Source organism: Apis cerana, linkage group LG2 (genome assembly GCF_029169275.1).
Source record: "Apis cerana isolate GH-2021 linkage group LG2, AcerK_1.0, whole genome shotgun sequence".
Taxonomy (NCBI): Eukaryota; Metazoa; Arthropoda; class Insecta; order Hymenoptera; family Apidae; genus Apis; species Apis cerana.
In genome coordinates this window covers 2,510,735-2,533,347 of record NC_083853.1, presented here as the reverse complement: position 1 = coordinate 2,533,347, position 22,613 = coordinate 2,510,735, and the positions used below count along the sequence as shown (strand labels likewise).

At 27.7% G+C, this 22,613-nt stretch overlaps 1 protein-coding gene across 4 annotated transcripts in view; it reads left to right on the top strand.

The window, feature by feature from the left end:
- The window catches only part of LOC108004516 (protein jim lovell), a 31,856-nt gene extending 9,883 nt beyond the window's left edge, over window positions 1-21,973 (top strand). For all 4 annotated transcript variants that reach the window (XM_062072132.1, XM_017067481.3, XM_017067480.3 and 1 more), the window contains exons 2-3: window positions 510-870; window positions 10,537-21,973. In XM_062072132.1, the coding sequence (XP_061928116.1) occupies window positions 680-870; window positions 10,537-12,004 (1,659 nt within the window). In that variant the 5' untranslated portion in view covers window positions 510-679 and the 3' untranslated portion in view covers window positions 12,005-21,973. The remainder of the gene's footprint in view (window positions 1-509; window positions 871-10,536) is intronic.
- Window positions 21,974-22,613: the final 640 nt, after the last annotated feature.

Below are 22,613 nucleotides of genomic sequence, written 5' to 3'. Positions count from 1 at the left end.
ACGCATGTATTATGAACATATATAGACGAAATTCAATGACAACTATTTCTTACAAATATCATAGAAAAAATTCCTGCCTATAACATAATAATATTATTCGAAATTGTTAAAATCAATTAGATTCCTATTTATCACGAAATAAAGAACGTAGTCAGAGAAATTATCGCCGCCCCCTCTCCTTCTCTCGTATTTCGCCCATACAATACATACTTAACCTAAAATCTAATTCAAACGATAAACAATATCACAAACGTGGAAACTATTGCGTGTAATAGCCAAATACGCGTATATTTTTGCGGTATCAAGACATATCTAAAAAAAAAAATCAGAATCATGACTCACCGACAACACATTTCAAGGTCATTGAGATCAACGAGGCGTACCTATTTCGTGAATAATTACCATAAAATCATTTAATCTCTAATTCAGATCCTCATATCGTTGTAAGAAGTAACGATCGAACTCGAGCCGAATTGAGCAAAAGACATTTTCCGTTTCTCGTGTTTCAGGAGAACAGCGGCGTTCAAGATAGTGTCGAGGGGGAAGCATTGTTCACGATACGTGCGTGGCCGCGTGCGTGCGTGCATGGAAGAGAGAAACGGACGAAGGACCTCGAGGTACGAAGGAGAACGAGGCGGAGCAAGGTGGCTCCGCTAACGGCACGAGCGGCGGTGAAAAAATGTCGAGCGCCGCGGACAGTCCTGATGGGATGGCTTTGCAGTCGCACTATTCCTTACGATGGAACAATCATCAGACGCATATACTCCAAGCCTTCGAGGCGTTGCTACACGCGGAATTACTCGTTGACGTGACCCTGGTCTGCGCCGAGACTAGTCTCAGGGCGCACAAGGTTGTTCTTAGTGCCTGCAGGTAAGGAAACATTGTTTTCATGCCGATCTTTCGTATGTGTGTGTGTGTGTATGCGTGTTATGTGTATATATGTATATGGAGGGCAAAGATACTTAATATGACGTAAAAGATACTTAATATGATTTGCGTACTTTCTGCGTTTTTGACGAAAAGAAAGAATAAAGAAGAATAAATTGTATTGCATTGTGAAAATTTGTATTATTAGAATTTGAAATTTGATTTAATCTCATCGTGAATGTAACTCAAGGGATTAAATCGTTGAAGATGATTGATATTTTTACATCTAATTGGTGTTCAAATAAAGAGAAATTGTATTTTATATAAACTTGTATTTTATATAAAATAAATTAGAACTATTGAAAGCTAGAAAAGATATATTTAATATAACTTACTTAAGAGATTAATTCGGTATAATTATTATATATTTTGAAGTTACTTTTTTACGTGTCTTTATTATTTATATAAATGTTTTAAAATAGTTATTATATTAATTTTATTGATGTAGTAAATAGTAAATTGAAATTATAATTAGATCATATTAGGAACACACAATATATTAAGTGAAAAGAAAAAAAACTTTTTAATTAAGATAAAAAAATAATCTTTCAATCGATTAAACTGTTCAAGCACATTATTAAATAGCTCTAATATATATGCATGCATTTATAAAATTCCATGTAATGTAAAATTATCAGAGATTCAATAATTTTTAAATTTAATAAAATTCATTTATTGAAGTACTTCTCTTTTTATAATTATTGATTACATGGCATCGCAATTTATCTTTTTATATATGATTAAATACTAATACAAAGTGATAAATTTTAGCACTTTCTTTATATAATATTGTAAAGTAAATGATACGACTGATCATATTATATACCTTTACCCTATCTTTGTTCGCATCTTCTAGCTTATCTGCTGAAATATCATTATTTTGTTTGTTTTCTTTATGTCGTATGATATTTGTTGATAATTGAAAACGTTTTGTCTTGAATAACATATAAATAAAATACTTGAACAATGATATATTTAAATAATATATCATGTTATTTTCATTTCATTTTTTCATGTCATTTTTAAATGAAAAATAATATGCAAAAATAAATCAATTTATATATATTCATGTTTTAAAATATTTTAAATATGTATAAATATTTATTTTTTAAAAATATTATATAATTTACTGTATTGTGTATTGTTTTTATTTATTTATTTATTTATTTTTTATGTTTATTGGGAACTTATTCAGTCTTAGATTATATCATTTTGTAATTCGAAATTCGATGTTAAATCATTTATTGATAATTAAACTTAAATGGTTATGTTTACAATGCAATTACAATATACAATACAATTACAATATAATATACATATTACATATTACATAATATGTAATACAATATACAATAAGTTACAATATAATTTCAAAATGTTTATGTTTACAAATATTTTTTTTAGATAATTGTATTAAATATCGAGAGATTAAAAAGAAATTATTTTCATATACTGAATCTTTAGAATTGATTTCTAAACTGTTTTTTAAACTGAATTAACTTAAGAAAAAATAATTTTCTCAGATTTTTAAATTAAAAAATAAGAGTAATTTTCTAAGATTTCTATGATAAATTGATCTTTGTCTAACTGTTATAGTTAATATTTGTACTTGATTTCTAAACTCATAAAAAATATACATTTGATATATATTTTTTTCTTTTTATCGATTAAATTCCATTTGGAGATGAAAATGTGAAATTATCCTGTAAAATTAAGAGTTGAAAATATATTTTTTGAAATATCTTGAGAATTAGATAGCATAAAAAATTTTTTTTCTTAAATTGCATTTTTGAATTAGAAATCATATAAGAAATTTTAACTTATAAAATTAACTTTTTTTATAAGATTTTTTAAAGATTTTGAATTTTTATTAATTTTTTTTAATAAATATAAAGTTATACGTAATAATAATTTATATATAGAAACTACAAATCAAAATAGAAGATACGTATTTTTGTTTCTTAATTTTATTACAAATTTTATAAATAAAATTATTATTTTATATAATATTTGAAATAGTGAAAGTTTTTGAAAAATATAAAATACAAATATTCTTTATATATAAGAATAACGATACAGTCGCAATTAATCATTATAGTCGATTTAAAACAAAAATTCCACCAGATTTTCAAATTTTCTTGAATGATTACAATAGTAAAATGATTACAAAAATACCAAATATCAAAATAAAATTATGTTATAACAATTAATTAATTTTAATTTTATATTATAACAATTAAAAGAATAATATGAAGTTATAGAATTGATTACAGATCAATGATATACATTTCAATTATATTATTTTTGAATATAAATTGATATTTAATATAATGATAAAATCTATGTTTACATCAAAAAGATACTTGAACTAAGACAATTTTAGAATAAACAATACAAACATTTATTGAAAGGAGAGAACAAAAGATATGAATAATAAACATAAATCAAAAAATAAATTTAGGATTTCAAACTTCCATATATTGTTTATCATGAAATTCATATCTTTAAATGTAATTTAAAAAAAAGACAAGCTTACTTTTCATTATATCCACAATTTGATACATAAAAATTTTGTATAAATAAATATTTTGAAATAGATTATTTAAAAAATAACATTTGAAAATAATGTTTATAATAATTAGAGTTCAAGTATCATTAGTACTAATATATAAGAGTTAAGTTAACTTTCAAATATTATCGTATCGTGTTCTCATACAATTCACTTCGATAAAGTATGCATAGTTACACAATTCCATCCATGGTTTCAGCAAGTAGTCAATTACTTTCACCACTTTCATTGTTGTTAAAAGAAATAAGTGGATAGTTGGGGGACCATACATTCGACAAAGTGTGTTCACAGCTCTGAATACATAGAATACATAGAATATACATAAAATATATATTAAAATATATATAAAAAATCTAGAAAATTAACGAAAAAGTTATTTATCTATCAAAGATTTTATTCCTAATGATTCTGACAACATAATCTTATTACTATTTTTTATTTAACTTCAATCTTTTTCTATCATCTATTTCGATTTTTGATACAGAAATACAGCAAAGAGATTATACAAGCTTATGAAATAATTTAAAATTATTGATAAAAAATTTCAAGAAATATAATACTATTCGAATTATTCAACCGTTGATATAGATAGATTTTATAATATGATTATCATATTAAATATGAATATCAATTTATATTCAAAAAGTAATATAATTGAAATGCAGTTATTAATTCATAATTAATTATTATATTATAGGCAATTATTTTGATACACTTGGTCTCGTTATACAAGTAAATATATGAAAATCTTGTGAAATTTTGTTTTAAAAAATTAACTATGATGATCATTATCAGATAAAAGTAGAATATCTTAAGAATATAGAATTCTAATGTACAAGTCAATACTAAAAATCAACATAAGATTCCTATCAATTATTTATTTAAACAAGCATAATTTTTCTTTGAATTATTTTATAATTTGAAATAATTTTTTTTATTTAATTTATGAAACTTTACAGTGTTGCCTGATATAATTTCTCAAATATTTTTTTGATTCTTAACATTGCATTAGAAATATAGATTTCTTTTATATTCTCACAATCACAAGATTGTAATAAAATTGCTTATTATTGAATTTAAATGAATTAATTCGAATAAAAATTTATTTGTAAAAATGATTCTTCTTCGTCTGAATATAAAATAAGTTACTTGAATATAAAATTAATTGAGATAATAATTCCAAATTATTATTTTGAAATAATATTCAAATAATAATTTTCAGATAAAATAAGGCCAAACTTGTTGATGATATTTAATAGTTGCATTGAAAATATGTTGCATGTTTCTATTGAAAAGGAAATAGCTGATAACAATAGTCTTATATGGAGACAAAAAATTCATTAGCAAGATATTAAAGTAAAAGAAATTTCTTTTCGTGAAAAAGTTATATATAAAAAAAAACTATTACAATTATACGCAAATATATTTTAAATGTATCTAAATCCAAGCTAATATGTAAATCCAAGCTGATGTAGTGGATTTCTATTGCTGTAATGTTGTAAGAACTAAAATTTAATTTCCATCGTAGTGGATATATAATATAAATAAAAACAATATAATATTTTTTTGATGAAGAAGTGACAACAATTTTATATTAAAAAGTATAGAGAAAATTATATATTCTATTATATAGTATATTATATAGTATACTATAATATAATGTATAGTATAATACTATATAATAGTATACTATTATTATTATATTAGTATACTAGTATACTATATTATATTAGTATATTATTATATTATATAATATTATATATATTAGTTCAAACGATGATGTTTTTGAATTATATGTGTTTAATTATTAAATAATTAATTATTAATATTAAATATATAAATAAATGTAAAATGATATATTATTAAATATATTATTTTACATTTATACAATTTTATATTTATCCAATTTTTATATATGCTGTCTCTAAAAAGCAATAAGACTAAGTATTATAAAAATATAGAACTTTTAGAAAAATATACATTATTTTCCTCGAAATAATTTTTTTATAAAGCTATACACCAACAAAGACATTATCAATCTTAGTAACAATGTTAAAACGCTTCTATTGTTATACAACATTCTAGACATTGCCAATTGCTTCCAAATCTTGATATGGTTTTTAAATTTCAAGAAGAAAAAAAAGAAAATCACGTAAATTTAAATTTAGAAGAATGGAAAATGTGAAATGACAAGAATACATTTGATTGTATACAAATTTATTTGACAAAATTTGCATAACGTTGGTTAATATCATTATTTTATTTTTAGTAGTTATTTTTAATACATAATTTTATAAATGGCTCGTATTATTCCAATCGAATTGATATTGATATTTGAAAGATATATGTTTTTTTAAATAACAAAATGGTGTTTATATAATGTTGTCAAATGTTTATTCTGTATATCCTATATATTTGTTTTGCCAAGAATTCATATTTCTTTTTTTCATTTCATGTAGTTTGAACATATTTTTTTACATGTACAGTATTTATTTAAAATAATAAAAGTTAAAAAATAAATCAATCATTCATAAAGTTTTTTATGTTTTTTATTTTTGCTCTTCATACATTCAAACATATTCGAAAAAAAACTTATTATTTATTGATGTATAATCTTTGTTATGTTATTTTTTAATTCCAACTATTTATCTGAGAGGATAAATAAATAAATAAATAAATTCTGTTTCTTAATTTTTTTAATTTTTGTTAAGAAAGTGTATATGTTTAAAGAAATAAATTTCATTATTTCAATATAAATATACTATTAAAATATCCATATAATTTTCTTATCAAATTTCTTTGAATTTCGTATTACACAATATGAATGCTTCCCTGATTATTGACAAAAATTAATGATTCGTGATTTTGTCGTGTACATATGTAAAATTACACATGTAAAATTACACAAAATGATGAAACAATTGATTCAACAACTCGAATCGGTCAAAAAACCGCATCGTTTAAATTATGCATGACAAATACATAATATATGGAGGAAAAAATATTTGTAGAGGAAAATATTGACAGTGATCTAACTCGCATTATATTAAAGTATTAAAAATAATTTTACAAAGGATCATTTTGATAAATTATTTGAAAAATGAAAATAAAATTTGATATTTCTGTTTATCAATATAAACATTTTAAAATGTTTAATTTTATTTTACTTATCTACTATTAAATAATAATTACATATCTACTATTAAATAATAAAAAATTCTTATTTGTAAATTCAAAATATTTTTTTAGTATTATTGTCTTTTTCATGAAAGAAATATATGATAAAAACTTTTGAATATTTCTAGAAATATTGTTGAGATTTTAAATCGAATGATTGAATTGGATTATATTTAAAATTTTGCATTTCTTATTGTGCATACTTATTACAAATAATTCAATTACAATGAATATGGAAAAGATTTCCAAAATGTTGTTATAAAAATAAAGATTCGACAAAAGAGAATTCCTCATTCGATTCATGCTCTTTTGAATTTTTCCTTTCAGATTGTTATACAACTTTTGTCAAAACTAGACGATTATCAGAATTAAAAATAGAAAAGTAGAGTAGAAAACTTTTCGTAAAGTAGAAAACTTTTTTACTTTTCAAAATCATAGCTCTTATAAATCGATATTCATAATTTTTTCCTCCTCTCCTTAAGCAGAAATAAATAAGAAAAATTGTTTTAATAAATGAAAATTTGTTTTTTAAATCTTTTTCCTTTTTTGTTACAAAAAATAACAAAACTGTTTTGATTGATATTTGATTCCAAATTAACGATACTTTTTTAATCAGCAGAATATTTAATGCTATTGCAATTTGAAATCTAAAGTTCCTATTTTCATTTTCATCATTAGATATATTTCTCAAACATAAAGAGTTTCTTTTTCTACCAATATATTCAGTATTCAGTTATAATATTTAATTATAAATAGTTAAAATACCAAATGATAAAGATTTTTTTAAATATTTTTTTTTAAATATGTTTCATTTCTTCAATTCCTTAATCTGAATAACGATATATTTATATAGATGCATGTATAAATAGATAAAGATACATTCATGCAAATACAAAGTATCTCTTGTTGTTTTTACAGATCTTTAGCTGCTAAAAATAAAATTTATCATGATAATATTTATAGGCCCAAAGCATAAAATCAAAGATTCGTTACACAAATACTTAATAAATCCTACTAGAAAATTATATATCAACAATATAAATTAATAAGTTATTTTTATTATAATATTTTCAATATTATTATTATTTTTCTACTATCATCTGCTATTATTCACGACAATAAGAATTTTTATAATGACTTTCTGTAATATAAATAGTTTTATTGTGCATTAATATTGCATAAATATTGATTATATTATTGAACAAAAAAATGTTACTCTGTTCAAATGATTTGTCATTCTTATGTATATCATTATTTAAAAAATATCTAAAAGATATTATCGTAAATATAGTTCGTGTACTTGGCTTATTTCTATATACTTCTTTTTTTTTCTTTTTTTTTTTTTATTCAATCGTTCCATACATGGTATATAAAACGAGTCGTTACGAAAAATAATTCTCCACATACAATATGATTTAAACTCATGGAAAATATGATTTTTAAATATGTGTAATAATATTTTATTACGAACATTTCCTTTTTTAATAAAATATTCAAATATGATTCATTTTAATGTTCAAAATTAATTCATCTTCCATTAGTACTTTAAAAATGATGATATCTATGTATTATTTTTGAAATAAATTCATAGATATAAAAGTGATTTTATCACTTTTTATATGCAAAATTAATCCTGGAACAACTAGATGTGAATGTTCCATTAATAACATTCACATAGTAATCATAGTAATGAATATCTATTTATTATTATTTATTAGATATAGAATATTAGATTGGATACAGATTAGATGTTTGTATTAAAATCGTATTCTTATTCTCTATCAATTTTTAAAGTATAATAGTCTGTTTGATTACACAGTTTATATTAGAAAAGAAGGAAATAAAAAGAAAGTAAATAAATAATCGAAAAATTTGTAAATGTTAAAAATTTAAAAGATAAATTTAAGAAAACAAATTATATTTTTGTATGATGATAAATCGATATACGTTTATTTTAATATGATAATTTCTTTAATTTTATTTTTTCTGTAATTGATTTTGTGCAATTACTTTCAATTTATCACAAAAATTGGGATATCAATATAATTTTGACTTCTTTTTAGTTTTACCTTATATTTTAAATAAATATAAAAATAATGAAAATTATAGTATACCATAGTATAATATACGAATTCTAAATAACAGTTGATTTTTTATATTATTTATGTATATTGTTGTAATGATCCAAGAAGAATTAAAGTATTTATTTTATGTTACAAAGATATTGGATCATTTTATAAAAAGAATTAAATAATAATTGTTTAAATAATAATTATTTAATAAGAAGTTTAATATTCCTTTTGTCTATTCTAATAGTAAAACTATATGAAGATTTGCTTTGATAATATTTCTTTCAATAATTACAAATCACAGGAAAAAAAAAATTAAAAAGTATCTTGAAATTATTCAAAATTTTCCTCATTAAATATTTATTAAATAGAAATTAAATAAATTGCAATTATTCGAGTAACTATTTATTGATGATTATTAGCTAGAATAAATATATTTATTTCTAGTTTTTTATCTTGATAATTTTGATATTTCAACAATTTTTCTTAAAATCAAAAATGTTTTTATTAAAATTTTATAAAAATTTTATCATTTCGAAGAGATTATGAACTATTATATTTGTTTACGAGGTTGTTGTTCATTATGGTTCAAATTAAATACACAGTGACTTCATATTAGAATAGTGTTTTTCAATCAATATATCGGTTATACACATAAATCTATTGAATATGATTTATTAAAATTTTTACAAAATATATTTAATATTCATAATGATTGCGAATATTTATACAAAATAAAATGAATGCAAAGAAATGAAGCTTGAATATTTTATATTTTTCGCCACATCGTGTACATTCAAATTTTTTATAAGTACAATCTACTAATAACAAATTGAATAAATAATTAAAAATCATCATTAATTACAAATTTATTATTTTTATTATTTTTATTATTTTTATATATATTATTTTTATATCAAAATTCTGATATCTTATCAATACTATAAATATTTTTCAAATTTTTTTAAACAAATAATAAAAACTATAAAAGAAATATGTATTTAGTATTTCATGTATTTGAATAAAAATTTTCATTCTAAATATGTAGTAAAAATTTAAAAAATTTTTGCAATATATCGTTAATTCAAAAAGGTTGGGAAACACTGCAATAAAAGTTGAATGTCTTTGATTTATATCCCGTCTGTATTACCTGTGCTAGCATGATTCATAAGTCTGTCTATTTATGTAAACACTATGACATATGTTCGACAAACAAGATTGACGAATCACTACTACCTGAAGAAGCCAATTCTTCTTAATGATAAAATATTAATTTAATTATTGCACGATATTAATATCATCAAAAAATAAATTCGACAATAAAATCAAAATCTAAAATCGTTTCTCCGTCTCCTGTTTTTTCATTATAAATATATTAATAACCTCCAAAAATGATATTTTCATTTCATTTTTAATTATTTTTTTTTATTACTTTAATTTAATTATTTATTTTAATAATATCCGATTACATACAATACATTATATAGAATAATAGAATAATTAAATATCAAAAGTTTAAATATCAAATATCAAATATCAAAACTTCTTCAATTCCTTTTCTATGTACATTCAACTCTACACAGATTGACTTTAAACTTCTCTAGAGGCGCTAATAAAATATTTCCAAGTAAAACAAAATACGCTTCGAATTTTTCTTTTTATTATTATTAAATATTCTTTATTATCAAAAAACTCCTGTAACGAGAAAATTTTTCAACATATTTTTAAAATAATTTCAACAAAAAAAAATCAAATAAAACAACTCGATAAAAGCGAAAACTGTTTGGATTGTAGCCCGTTCTTCGAGAGGATATTTGCGGAGCACCCCTGCAAACATCCGGTGATCGTGCTAAAGGACTTCCCCGGCCACGAGGTGGCGGCGCTGATCGACTTTATGTACCGTGGCGAAGTGAGGGTCGGCCGTGAGGAGCTTCCCGGCCTGATGAGAGCCGCGGAGAGTCTGCAGGTGCGTGGATTAGTGTTGTCGGAACCGAGACCTACATCACCACCGGAAACACCGACCGCGGACCTCCTCCTGGGCGAGCCCTCGACACCCGAAGGGGCCAGACAAGGTACGCCCGAGGAGGATGACAACGCGTCCGAGAGTACCGCGCCCCCGTCCACCCGGGAACAACCACCCCCCGTCACGACACCCACCATTTTCCACCCCACGAGGGACCACCGTGATATGTTGCCGCACATGGGCCACTTGAACTTTGGGATGCGCGAGTTGCGTGAAAGTTGCGGATCCCCGCTTTTGCCACGGCGAAAGCAAGCACGGCCGCGGAGGAGATCGGTCGAGCTCGTTCCTCAAGATCTGAGCAGACCCCATCCACCGCCGAGCCTTAGCCCGCCTGCAAGCGGACTGGATCTGACCGGGTCTAACAACAATCATCAACAATCGCAGCAACAGCAACAGCAGCAACAACAACAGTCTCAGGGTCATCGTCCGCAGCGGGAGGGAAGCCCGCCCAGGACAACACATCCGTATCAGCAACAACAGCAACAGCAACAACAACAGCAACAACAAGAATCTCCACTCACACCGCAACAAAGCTCCGTAACGCCGATATTCCCATTGGATGGTGTCGTGTCTCTAGGTGGTGGACTGTTCCCTCATGTAGGTGCTCTAGACAGGGGATCCCTTTTGGCGGATCTCCACGATAGTTTTAAACCGGAAGCGCTGCACGGACTTTTCGGCGCGGCCAGTCTCGGGACTCATCACCCGGGTAAAAAGCCAAAGAAGCACAGGGGCGACGGTGATACGCCGCACAGGTGGGGTGACCATAGCAGCAGGGGCCTCCCCGTCGGGAGGCCGAAAGGACAGCATAGCGCGCCTAGAGGCGGTCCACCCAGGTCTTGGACGAACGCGGAGTTGACCGAGGCGTTGCAGCACGTTTGGAACAAGAAGATGACCACGTCGCAGGCAAGCAGAATATTCGGCATCCCGTACAACAGCTTGTTAATGTACGTGCGGGGGAAATATGGGAAGAGTTTGAAACTCGAACAGCTGAGAAGGGACTGCACGGGGGCGACTACGGGCGAGGTGGTTATGAATTCGCTTAACAACAACGACAAGGCCGTCCAGCCGCCCGCGCAAATCATCCACCCTCTTGCTGGCCTGCCACCTCATCCAGGCGACGACGCTGGATTCCCTCATCACTCGTTGCTCGCGGGCAACCTGCCGCACGGTTTCTTCCCCGATTTTGCCCCCGCGGAAGCGTTGAACGATCGTTACTCGTTTGACAATCATATTCGATAAACGAACTAATCGCAAACCAATTTGTTTTTTCTTTTTTTTTTTTCTTTTTTTTTTCCAATTTCTCGCCGATCTCTATTTTTGCGATACAATAGCTATATATATATATACATATACATATATATCTATTTATTATATGTCGACAACCGTTATATTCTTAACAACCGGGTTTATTCCATTAATATCGTGTTTCAATCAATCAGAAAGAGAAAGAGAGAAACAGAAAGAGAGAGAGAGATTGACCAAACAATGTAGTACCTTCGTATCTTTCTTGCTGCTGCCCCCCTTGAAGCGCGTTCAGACGAGCTTCTATTCCCATTCGGAGAATTATTTCGAGATACTTATCATTAACTCAACTAAGCTGGATATTATTCAGTTTCGTATATGAGACCGTACGAAACATTTTGTATGGTGGTCACTTTCGAAATTTTCGTTTTTATTTTTTATCCCTGATAATGATCCCCGAAGTGACGAAAGAGTAGGTCCGCAATAAACGGACAAATTATGTCAATTTTATATGGAATTACATTACAATCGGGAGGAGAGTGGGGTGGGATATATATATATATACATATATATATATATGTATGTATGTATAGGGGTGTTTGCACAATAATCACACGCAGTGTCGCGCGAGCTTGCCAAGATTCTGTTTCTTCCTCTCTCGTTATGAAAGCACGACTACCAGTTGACCTGATTACACGACTCGTTTCCGGTATTGTGCAATATCAAGCGCGAGTGTATATATATATATATATGTTCATACATACACATATATATTTATATTGTTTCCTCGATCGCTGTTAATTTTTTTTTTTGGATTACAATCGTATTTTATGTAATCTTTTTTTAAAACTCGATATAAATGCGCGAACAATCGGCCAGTTTTTGAAATTTCGAGAAAAAAAAATCGATTAATGACAAAGACTGTGAACCTTGTAATTGTATTTTTGATCGGTAAAATCTTGGTGAGCTCCTCGAAACTTCGTTCGGTGAATGTGAAAAAAAGGGGGGGGAGACGAATGGGGTAGGGGGAAGAGCAAAAAAAAAAAAAAACAAAACAAAAGAGAACAGAAACAAACGAGAACACAAGTACGTGAGGGGGAAAAAAAAAGAAAGAAAAAGAAAAATAAGAGGAACAAAATTCGTATTTAAAACACGGAGACAAATGATGAAATTTTAATCGTAGACCACAATTTCGCAAAAAAACAATATTTCGATAACCAGACGGAAGCGCAGGGTAACTAACACATCAGGGATAGCCACAGACAAATCTACGATAGATAAAGAGAGAAAAAAAGCTAACATATTAAACTGTAAAAGTAATGGTAATGATGAAAAAAAAAGTTAACGTAAAGCTATAATACATTTACAATGATTATTTCGTTAATGAATCTTAAGAAAATGAAAAAAAATGAGAAGAGCGGGTGATGAAACGATAGGAAATAAAAAAAAACGAAAGATGGTTAAATTCCGTTATGTCACATAATACCTTGCTACACTTAGCGAAAAAGAAGAAAAGAAAAAAAAAGCGAGATTAAAATATATTATTAAAGAATAACTTAAGTAGATATAATGATGGGAGAAAGCGTATGGGTTCAAGAAGGTTAAGTAAAATATTAGAGACCACAGGCTTTCAGCCCTCAAAATAGCCTGTACAATACAAACTGATATTATTATTGATTATTAATATATATATATATATATATATATATATATATTATATATATACAGGGTGTTTTAAAAGAGTTTATAACTGCTTCGACGGGTTATACTGCATGTCAAGCCTCATTGCATATTGTACAGATACTTATATATATTACGATTATATATATATATATATACATATATATATATATATATTCGTTTTACTTATTTTATTCATTTGACATAATAGACTCAACAATTGACAATAGAAATAATTTAAAAAAATTTTTTTTGAAATTAGCTCTAGCAATCTTTTTTTAATTTATTTTTTTCTCGTTTTTTAATTAATAATAAATAACGGTGGCAAACTACCATGACCAAATGACAAATATTGTTAACATTTCTACATTTACTACAGAGGTCTACGCGTAGATGCGTACCGTTACGTTTTTTTTCGTATCACGCAGCATACTAAAAAAAATGGAGACGTTCGAGGCGGTATGACCATGTCGAAAATGGTTTTAACAATTTTTTTATCCACTCTGTTGACGAAAAGAAGAGCGAGAGTAAGCTAATGAAGTGCTAGCGAGAAATCTAGGGAATGCGTGCGAAAACGAGGCAAGACAGTTGCACAGAGCAATAAAGGCATGTTCGATCGTCCCATAAATAATATCATTTCGAAAGAATTTTAATTGGAAGGAATCATTAATTTTATATAAAAAAAAATCATCGTAATTGTAATTTAATTAATAGAAGATATAAAAAATGGATTAAATAATGAATTTCAAAAGAATTTTTTATAATTGTAACAAATATACATTTCTCTAATCTAAGAGTTTTTAAATTATGAAATCTTAAAAAAAAAAAAAGAAAGAAAATGAAAATCGCACAAATTGAAAAAATTAGAATTAATATCTAATTCTTTTGAAAAAGAAATTATAAGCATTAATATGATTTAAAGGATTAGATAATGAATTTCAAAATAATTTTTTTCCAATTGTAACAAATATACGTTTCTGTCATCTAAGAATTTTTAAATTGCGAAATCTTAAAACAAAAAAAGAAAATCGAATTCACACAAATTGGAAAAATTAGAATTTAATTATTTGTATTAAATTGGAAAAATTAATATTTAATTATTTTGAAAAGGAAATTACAAGCATTAATGTGATTTAGATGGATGGATTAGATAATGAATTTCAAAAGAATTTTTTTCTAATTGTAACAAATATATATTTCTCTGATCCAATAATTTTTAAATAAGAAATTAGAATTATCTAATCCTTTTGAAAAAGGAATTAAAAGCATGCTCGAAAAATGAGAAATACAAACGATGTTATTTATGGTTTGATCCGATATTTCTCTGTGGATTGCGAGTTGTAATTGTATGTAATAAGAAGAAAAAAGAAAAAAAAATGCAGAAAAAAAATGTGTGTTTGTGCAGGATGTGATTGTGCGTATGAGTTACTTGGAATGACTGTGAATTAAAAGAGACTGCGTAATAGACATATGTGATAGGCACCATGTGCAGACTTCAGTATTATTTTGCAGTTAAATGGGGGAAAGGAAAACACGTAAAACACATGGATCTGTACGTTAGTTAGATACTCTTTAACAAAAAAAAAAAAGAAAAAAAAAATATGTTTGTTTCGTTGTTCGTGAAAAACTTTTAAAAAAATGAAGGGAACGACTTCCGACCTGCCCCTGATCGCGAAACATAACTGTCCTTCTTGATCGAAATATCGATATGTTTCAAGATACATAGTTTGTGAAAATCAAATTCTGTCATTTTCTTTGTGCCGTCCTCGTTAGGAAAAAAAAAATAAATAAATAAATCAGATCCGATTTTAGATCCTTATGAAGCATATGGCTATATCTCTATAATTTTAAAAAATAGTCAAATAGATATTTAATAAGAACTTGATATATTTCGATGTATTTCGAAGAAAAGTTGGACAGGATATTTTGATTAAGAAGAATAGTATTCGAATGCGTTTCGAGCTCCCTCGAGAAGAAGAGAGAATCTCACGAGCATTTAACACATTCGAGACGATATTCTAAAGTAACGGATAAAAAAAGAATTTTCTACGTATCCTTTCCTTTGTGCACACTTGATCTACAATACGAGTGTCTTCGTCGATATACCTCAATATTACATTTCTTTTATAATTTTCTTTTTCGATTCGAGCCAAAGATTTACCGCTCCTTCCAATCTCGAATGTGTTAATATTTCGCGGGAAAAAAAAAAAGAATAATAAACAATAAACAAAATCGAACAAATGAAAGGCATGCGAGAAAATGTGCGTGCGCAATGATGATGATGACTCTCTGACGACAGTATGATTGTGCGTGTGAAAGAGAGAAAAAGAGAGAAAGAGAGAAGTTGCATGAAGAAAGATATATACAGCATATTCATACGCAACGGACATACAATACAATATGTATACTCAATCACGGGAACACATGTTCGCATGTGACACGTACGCACGCACGTACACACACACACGTATATTACATACGTGCGCGAGTGTTTTCAAGAGAAAATGATATCGAGAAATATCGTCGCATTGTCCCGTAAGGTGTAAATATAGGAAAAATGTAAAATGGGGGGGAGGGGAGAGAGTAGGAAAAAAAAAAAGAAGGCGCATACTATCGATTCGGTTTTTTTATTAATCGCGAAACGTATGGTCATTATTGTATCGTGCGTGTATTTACGAGAAGTGTTTAATTAAATTGTCGAAAAGAAGGTGCGAAAACGAAACACAAGGGGGGTTAATAATTATCGATTCGTTGTTAAAGATCTTGGATATGTGCACGCGCATGATTACGATGATGATGAGAAAGAGGAGAAAAGAGAGAGGGATGGAAAGAAGGGAGAAATGCAGAAGATCGCGAAAGGTTGTATTCGAAATAGGGAGCACAAAATATCATCGAACGTTGATTATCGTTGTTATGCATACATCGACGCAATTATTAAATTTTTTATCGTGCATCGCTCTTATTATTATAATTATTATTATTATTATATTTATTATTATTATTATTATTATTATTATTATTATTATTATTATTATTATTATTATTATTATTATTATTATTATCATTATCATTATCATCATCATCATCATCATCATCATCATCATCATCATCATTATTATTATTATTATTATTATTATTATTGTTATTATTATTATTAATATCATTATTAACATTTTATTCTTACTACTATTATTATTTTACATTTATAATTATCTATCATTAATATTATTAATATTACGCATTAGATAATTCGGATCGATCGGGAAAAATCAATTTGAAATCCGCGCCGCTTAACGAACGCACAGAATGTGACGTGACATATCATTAGTTCTATTATTATTGTTAATTTTTAGCAATTTTTCATTTATACGGAAAATTTTTTCTCTGACACAAGAATTCTAAAGTTCGTCTTTTAAATAGAGAGACCGTAGAGAAATGACGTGTCGGAAGGAGAGAAGAAAATTTCATTTGCTTTGTGATTTTATTTTATATTTTTTATATATATACCACACAATATATTGAAATAGATCTTTTTTTTTTAAATCGATTCTGATAAATCTAATAATTTATTTACTGTTTTATTAAAATCTCGTATATTTGATAGATTGGATCTTTTTTATCAGACTTGTTTTTTTCTTCTTATTATTATATATAAATCTTCATGTAAGTTTTTTTAAAATGATTTAAATTTTACAAATGACACTTTAATATATATTTTAACACTTATATTGAATTCAGAATTTTTATCTATCTGAAATTTTAAGATTCTTTTTTTTATTTTATGAAATTTATTTATTTGCAAAAAAATTCAAAATAATATTTTAAAAACTCAATTCTTTTTATAAAAATCATTGAACTTGATTATTCTGTTTGCATATAACAGAAGAATGGATAATTTGAATTATCCATTTAAAAAAAATTAGATTTTGATCTTGAATATTACTTACAAATAAAAATCAATAAAAAAGATTTTTTCATATATATTGTATTATAAAAATTGTTAAAATTAACTTTCAATTTATGATAGATATATAATATTATAAGATTTATTAAATCATACTATCTTAAATCTTTTGAAATGTAACAAATTTTCTTCTTGAAAGAAATCTTCAAGATAAAATGTTAAAAGATGATGTAAATAAAACATTTGACACACTAATAGTAATGCGCAAAATAATAGTTAGGACACTTTTAAAATTTTATACGAATAAGTAGATTTTATATAAAATATTTATAACTCTTTTAAATGAAAAAGATTTTATTGCTCAACTTATAACATATTTATAAAAAAAGATAGAGAATTGAATTATTATTAAGAAAGAATATCAAAAATATGATTTTCCATATTATATTTTACACGGATATCTAATTTATTTTTTCAAATATAAATGTAATATAACAAACATTAATTTCGATCGATCATAGAAATGTTTTCAATCATCAGAAATGATAAAATAGAATTTTCGAAATATCTTCTTATCTCTCTTCGAAACGTCATTTCGTCATACATATATACATTCGTGACATTTGTATCTTGTGGTACTTAATTTTCAACATTGCTCATTATTCTCTTAATTCGTTGGTCTTTAAGTAAAGATTATCGTCATTACTATTTATAATCGTTATATTTAAAAAAAATAGCATTTATTGTGTCGTAATTATCGTGATTATCATTTTCATTTTCGAATATCACGCCATGATATTAATCGTCGTTGTAATTAAATCGGCATTATTCGCGATCGTGATCGTCGCCATTGCAACGTGTGAATATATTTAAAATCTATTGCCGCTGCGATTGCCACTATATTGTATACACTGTTACATTAATAATTACACTACCGCTATGGGTACAGTTATGATACCGGGAAAAAATAGCACAAATACGACAAACGAAATATCTTTAATTTTTTTGGGACTCCGATGCTGAAGTCACCATCTTAAGTTCCTACAGTACGAGAATGAGATATGTAGTACGATTTTATCCGATAAACAAGGGAAGCAAGTGAAACAGTGAAAGAAATAAACAAGAAGAAGAATGAAAAGTATTATTTATATGATGAAAGAAAGAATATATGTGTGCGAGAGAGAGAAAGAGAGAACTACAAAGAGTGAGAGAATGAGAAAGGAAGAAAGCACAAAAGAGAGAAAGAGAGAGAGAGAGAGAGAGAGAGAGAGAGAGAGAGAGAGGTAAATGCCTCCGAAAAAATAATTATTTTTAATTTACATGAAACTACACTTGTATATAGGATCAAAGAGCGCGCAATCGATTATTTATGCGTAATATATACATACATACATATATATATTATATATATTTATCGATAATTGTGCAACGCGAATATTGTTCTTCGGATACAACCTTTAATCGAGTGATAGAAAGATGGAATAAGATTAAAAATTTGCGAGGGTGCGAGAAATTAGTGAGAACAAGAGACTGCGTGAATATGGAGAGAAAGAGAAAGAAGTAAATTTGAAATGAAAGTAAAATGGAGAGATAGAGAGAGAAAAAAATAGAGAGAGAGAGAGAGAGAGAGAGAAAGGAAAAGAGAGAATGAGTACATAAGACACGCGGTTTCTGTGTCGTCGTGCAATATTATTATGTACGAAGTATGCGAAAGTTTCCGAAGTTCCGTGCATCGAGTGCAAAGTGTATCAGTGTATCGGGGGTACGCGTTGTTGCTGAGAGATGGCGCTTCGTTTTGTTTAACTCTGTCGCGGTATTATCGACAGTCGGTATAGGTTGCATATTATTGGTAAAACAGATATTTCGCCATAAAATCCCTTCAACTTCATCAGTCTCAAATAGAACTCTAAATTTTTCTTCCCCCGATTTCTTTGAATATTTCGCGCGGCTTTTCACTCGACACGGGCAAGAAACATTCCATCGGTCGATTTTGATCGGGTTCCAATGGTCGTGACATAGAAACCGTCAAATCGAATTTCACCGAGAATTCATTGTATAAAACAACAGGAAAAATCCAGAAAACAGATGAAATAGTTACTTGCATCGGTTGTGCTGTCACGTAGTTCCTAAATCGCCCTAGCCTCGCTCCGAGCGCATGAGAAAATAACAGATTAACGCTATTTATTCGTGGTACGGTAAACACTGCGCCTTCGATACTCTTGATTGAAGGAATAATTTTTATATCTTTATTGCTATTATTCTAAATATTATTCCTCCGATGATCACGAGTTTTCACAAATACATAATGTATATCTATTTTGAATAATCAATTCTTTAAATACTGCGCTGAATTTTATGGTAAGAGAGTGTATATTCGTTATTAGTTATCTCGTCAATTAGCGATTAATTTTTTATATGTAAAATATTTGACAAGATTATAAAGAATATACGAAGGAAGAGAATAATAAAATAATTTATATATATACATAAATATATATATATATATATATATATATATATATACATACATACATACATACATACATACATATATATATATATATATATATATACATACATACATATACATATATCTTGATTTCACGCGCAGTGTTTAAAAAAGAATAATTATTTCTTTTGGCGTGAATAATTTAGAAGGAGATATACAGTTTTTTTTACGACAAATATGTACAGATCAAAGTCGAACGGCGATGTATACGTAATAAGTGATATAGGTTCCCTGACGCATTTAGATATACGTACAATGGTGCTGAACTGTATTTACCGTACAACGAACGAAGCGCTTATACAAAATGTAACAGAAAGAAATAATAGAACGCAATCGGTAGCTGGTACGTCACCGGTTTGTACGATACACGATATGAAAAATGGTACGCGAGAAAAAAAAACAAAAATAATAGGAAGCGCACATTGCAGAAATATAATATAACGATATATTTATACGAATTACAATTGTACCATAACGATTATAATACTACTTATTATATTATACAGAGCCGCCGCCACCCAGTATATTTTTTACAGGTTTACATTGTATTACAGTTTATAAAGTTTGATATACAATAACAATTACCTAAGCGCAGGAGGCCGTGGTGGTAAACACGTATCCTGCAAGACACCTATTTAACATAGGTGGCACTACGGAACGGTAAACATCGCGGCACTGCGCCATGCTATAACTACAATATTTCCGAGTGTTTAAGAATCGATGTTCTTGTTAAAAAAAAAAGGCAAATTGGAACTCGTAGCTGCTATTAACATAGGATTTATATCGATCAGATAGAATCGGATAATTACGATTAGAAATCGCTGCGTGTCTTCACGAGGACATGTGCGACAAGACCTTTTTCATGCCGAAGATTAGCCACCTATATATACATATATATATATATATATGTATAAATATAAATATATGTATACATACGATTGCGTCTTGTTTTACGTGGAGATGCGGATTTCTATAAATAGATAAGTCCAGAAAGAGATGTTTGGCTGCGATCACAGTGGAGTACAATTTAATTAGTATCGATCAACACTCACGCTAAAGTTATATGATGATAAAGATAGAACTAGGAACAAAGAGAAAGAGAAAGAGAGAGTTTATATATTCGCAATTGTCTTGCGCAGTCATTAGATACAGACTTTTTTTCACTATATTAAGACGAGGAAATGGAAAAACGCCAGTATTCGTCGTTCGGCAAAGTACTGAGAATAGTTTTCGAAAATTTATATGCTTGAAAGAGAGAAAAAAAGAAAGAAAGAGAGTGAGAGTGCAAGATAGGAGAAAAAGAAAGAGAAAATGCGCGTGTGAAAGAAAACGAGAAAAAAAGGGAGAGAAACATGAGAGAAAGAAAGCGCGAAGTAGTTTCGATTCTTGAACACTCGTACCGATAATGCATAAATAATTGCTACATGACTTGTGATACGTTTACCGCTGGTTACTACAGAGACTTCCTAGCTGATCCTACGACAGGATCGGCGCCACTAGTTCACTCACGCACACGATTCAACGTTTATACGGATTTATTACGGATTTATTGATTAATCGAATTATTACGTACATAATTAAATTAGATGAAATATTTACAAGAGAGATTAATGACGAACGAACAAATAAACAACAAAAAAAGAAGTAATAATAATTACGAAACACATAAAACGTTGCAGACTAATTACGGTGTGAATGCGCACACGAGGCTAGGACGAGGCTAGCTACCTAAATCCCACGTTCACTCTTCGGACTAAAAAAAAAAAACACGATACACGCGTACATACATACACACGACCCAATCGTATTCACCCGCCCTGATTACGAGAATTACTATATTAACCCCAAATAAAAACTGTACATACAATTGCAACGTTCATGGTGTTGTTTCTTCACCCTCTTTTATTCACCCCCCTCTCATACCCCAAAATTACTCCTCTTGTTTGCTGTACATTATGTGGAAATTCTTTATTAAGTAGGAATGATTCTTTATTACTGGAATAGAATGTTTTATAATTCTTATTTGTACAATTGTATATCGTTATAACTTATATTCTTCCATTCGGCGCTTATGATATTATTTAAAAGAAAAAGCAGCAGAATGTTTTGGGAGAAAATTTAAGATAAATTTAATATGTTGCGTTATTGATAAGTTCCTATTTTTTATTCAATGATAAGTACAGTTATTTAAAATATTTCGAATAAATAAATATCGAAAAAAATTAATATTCAAATGAAATTAAACGATTGTCAAAAAAAATCATTAAATAAATGGATTTTTTGTAAACTAATAAAAAATTGTTTTACACATTATAACTATCCCATTCTATTATTTTTATTGATATTTTATTATTCGTATTATTTAATTTATAATATGATTTTATAATAAAAATATCAATAATAGGGAATATATAAGGATAGTTCAATATATATTTTCATCAACAATCATAGACAAATACAATTTTGCTCAGAAAATTATATTAATAATCTATATGCGTGTAACATAAAATACT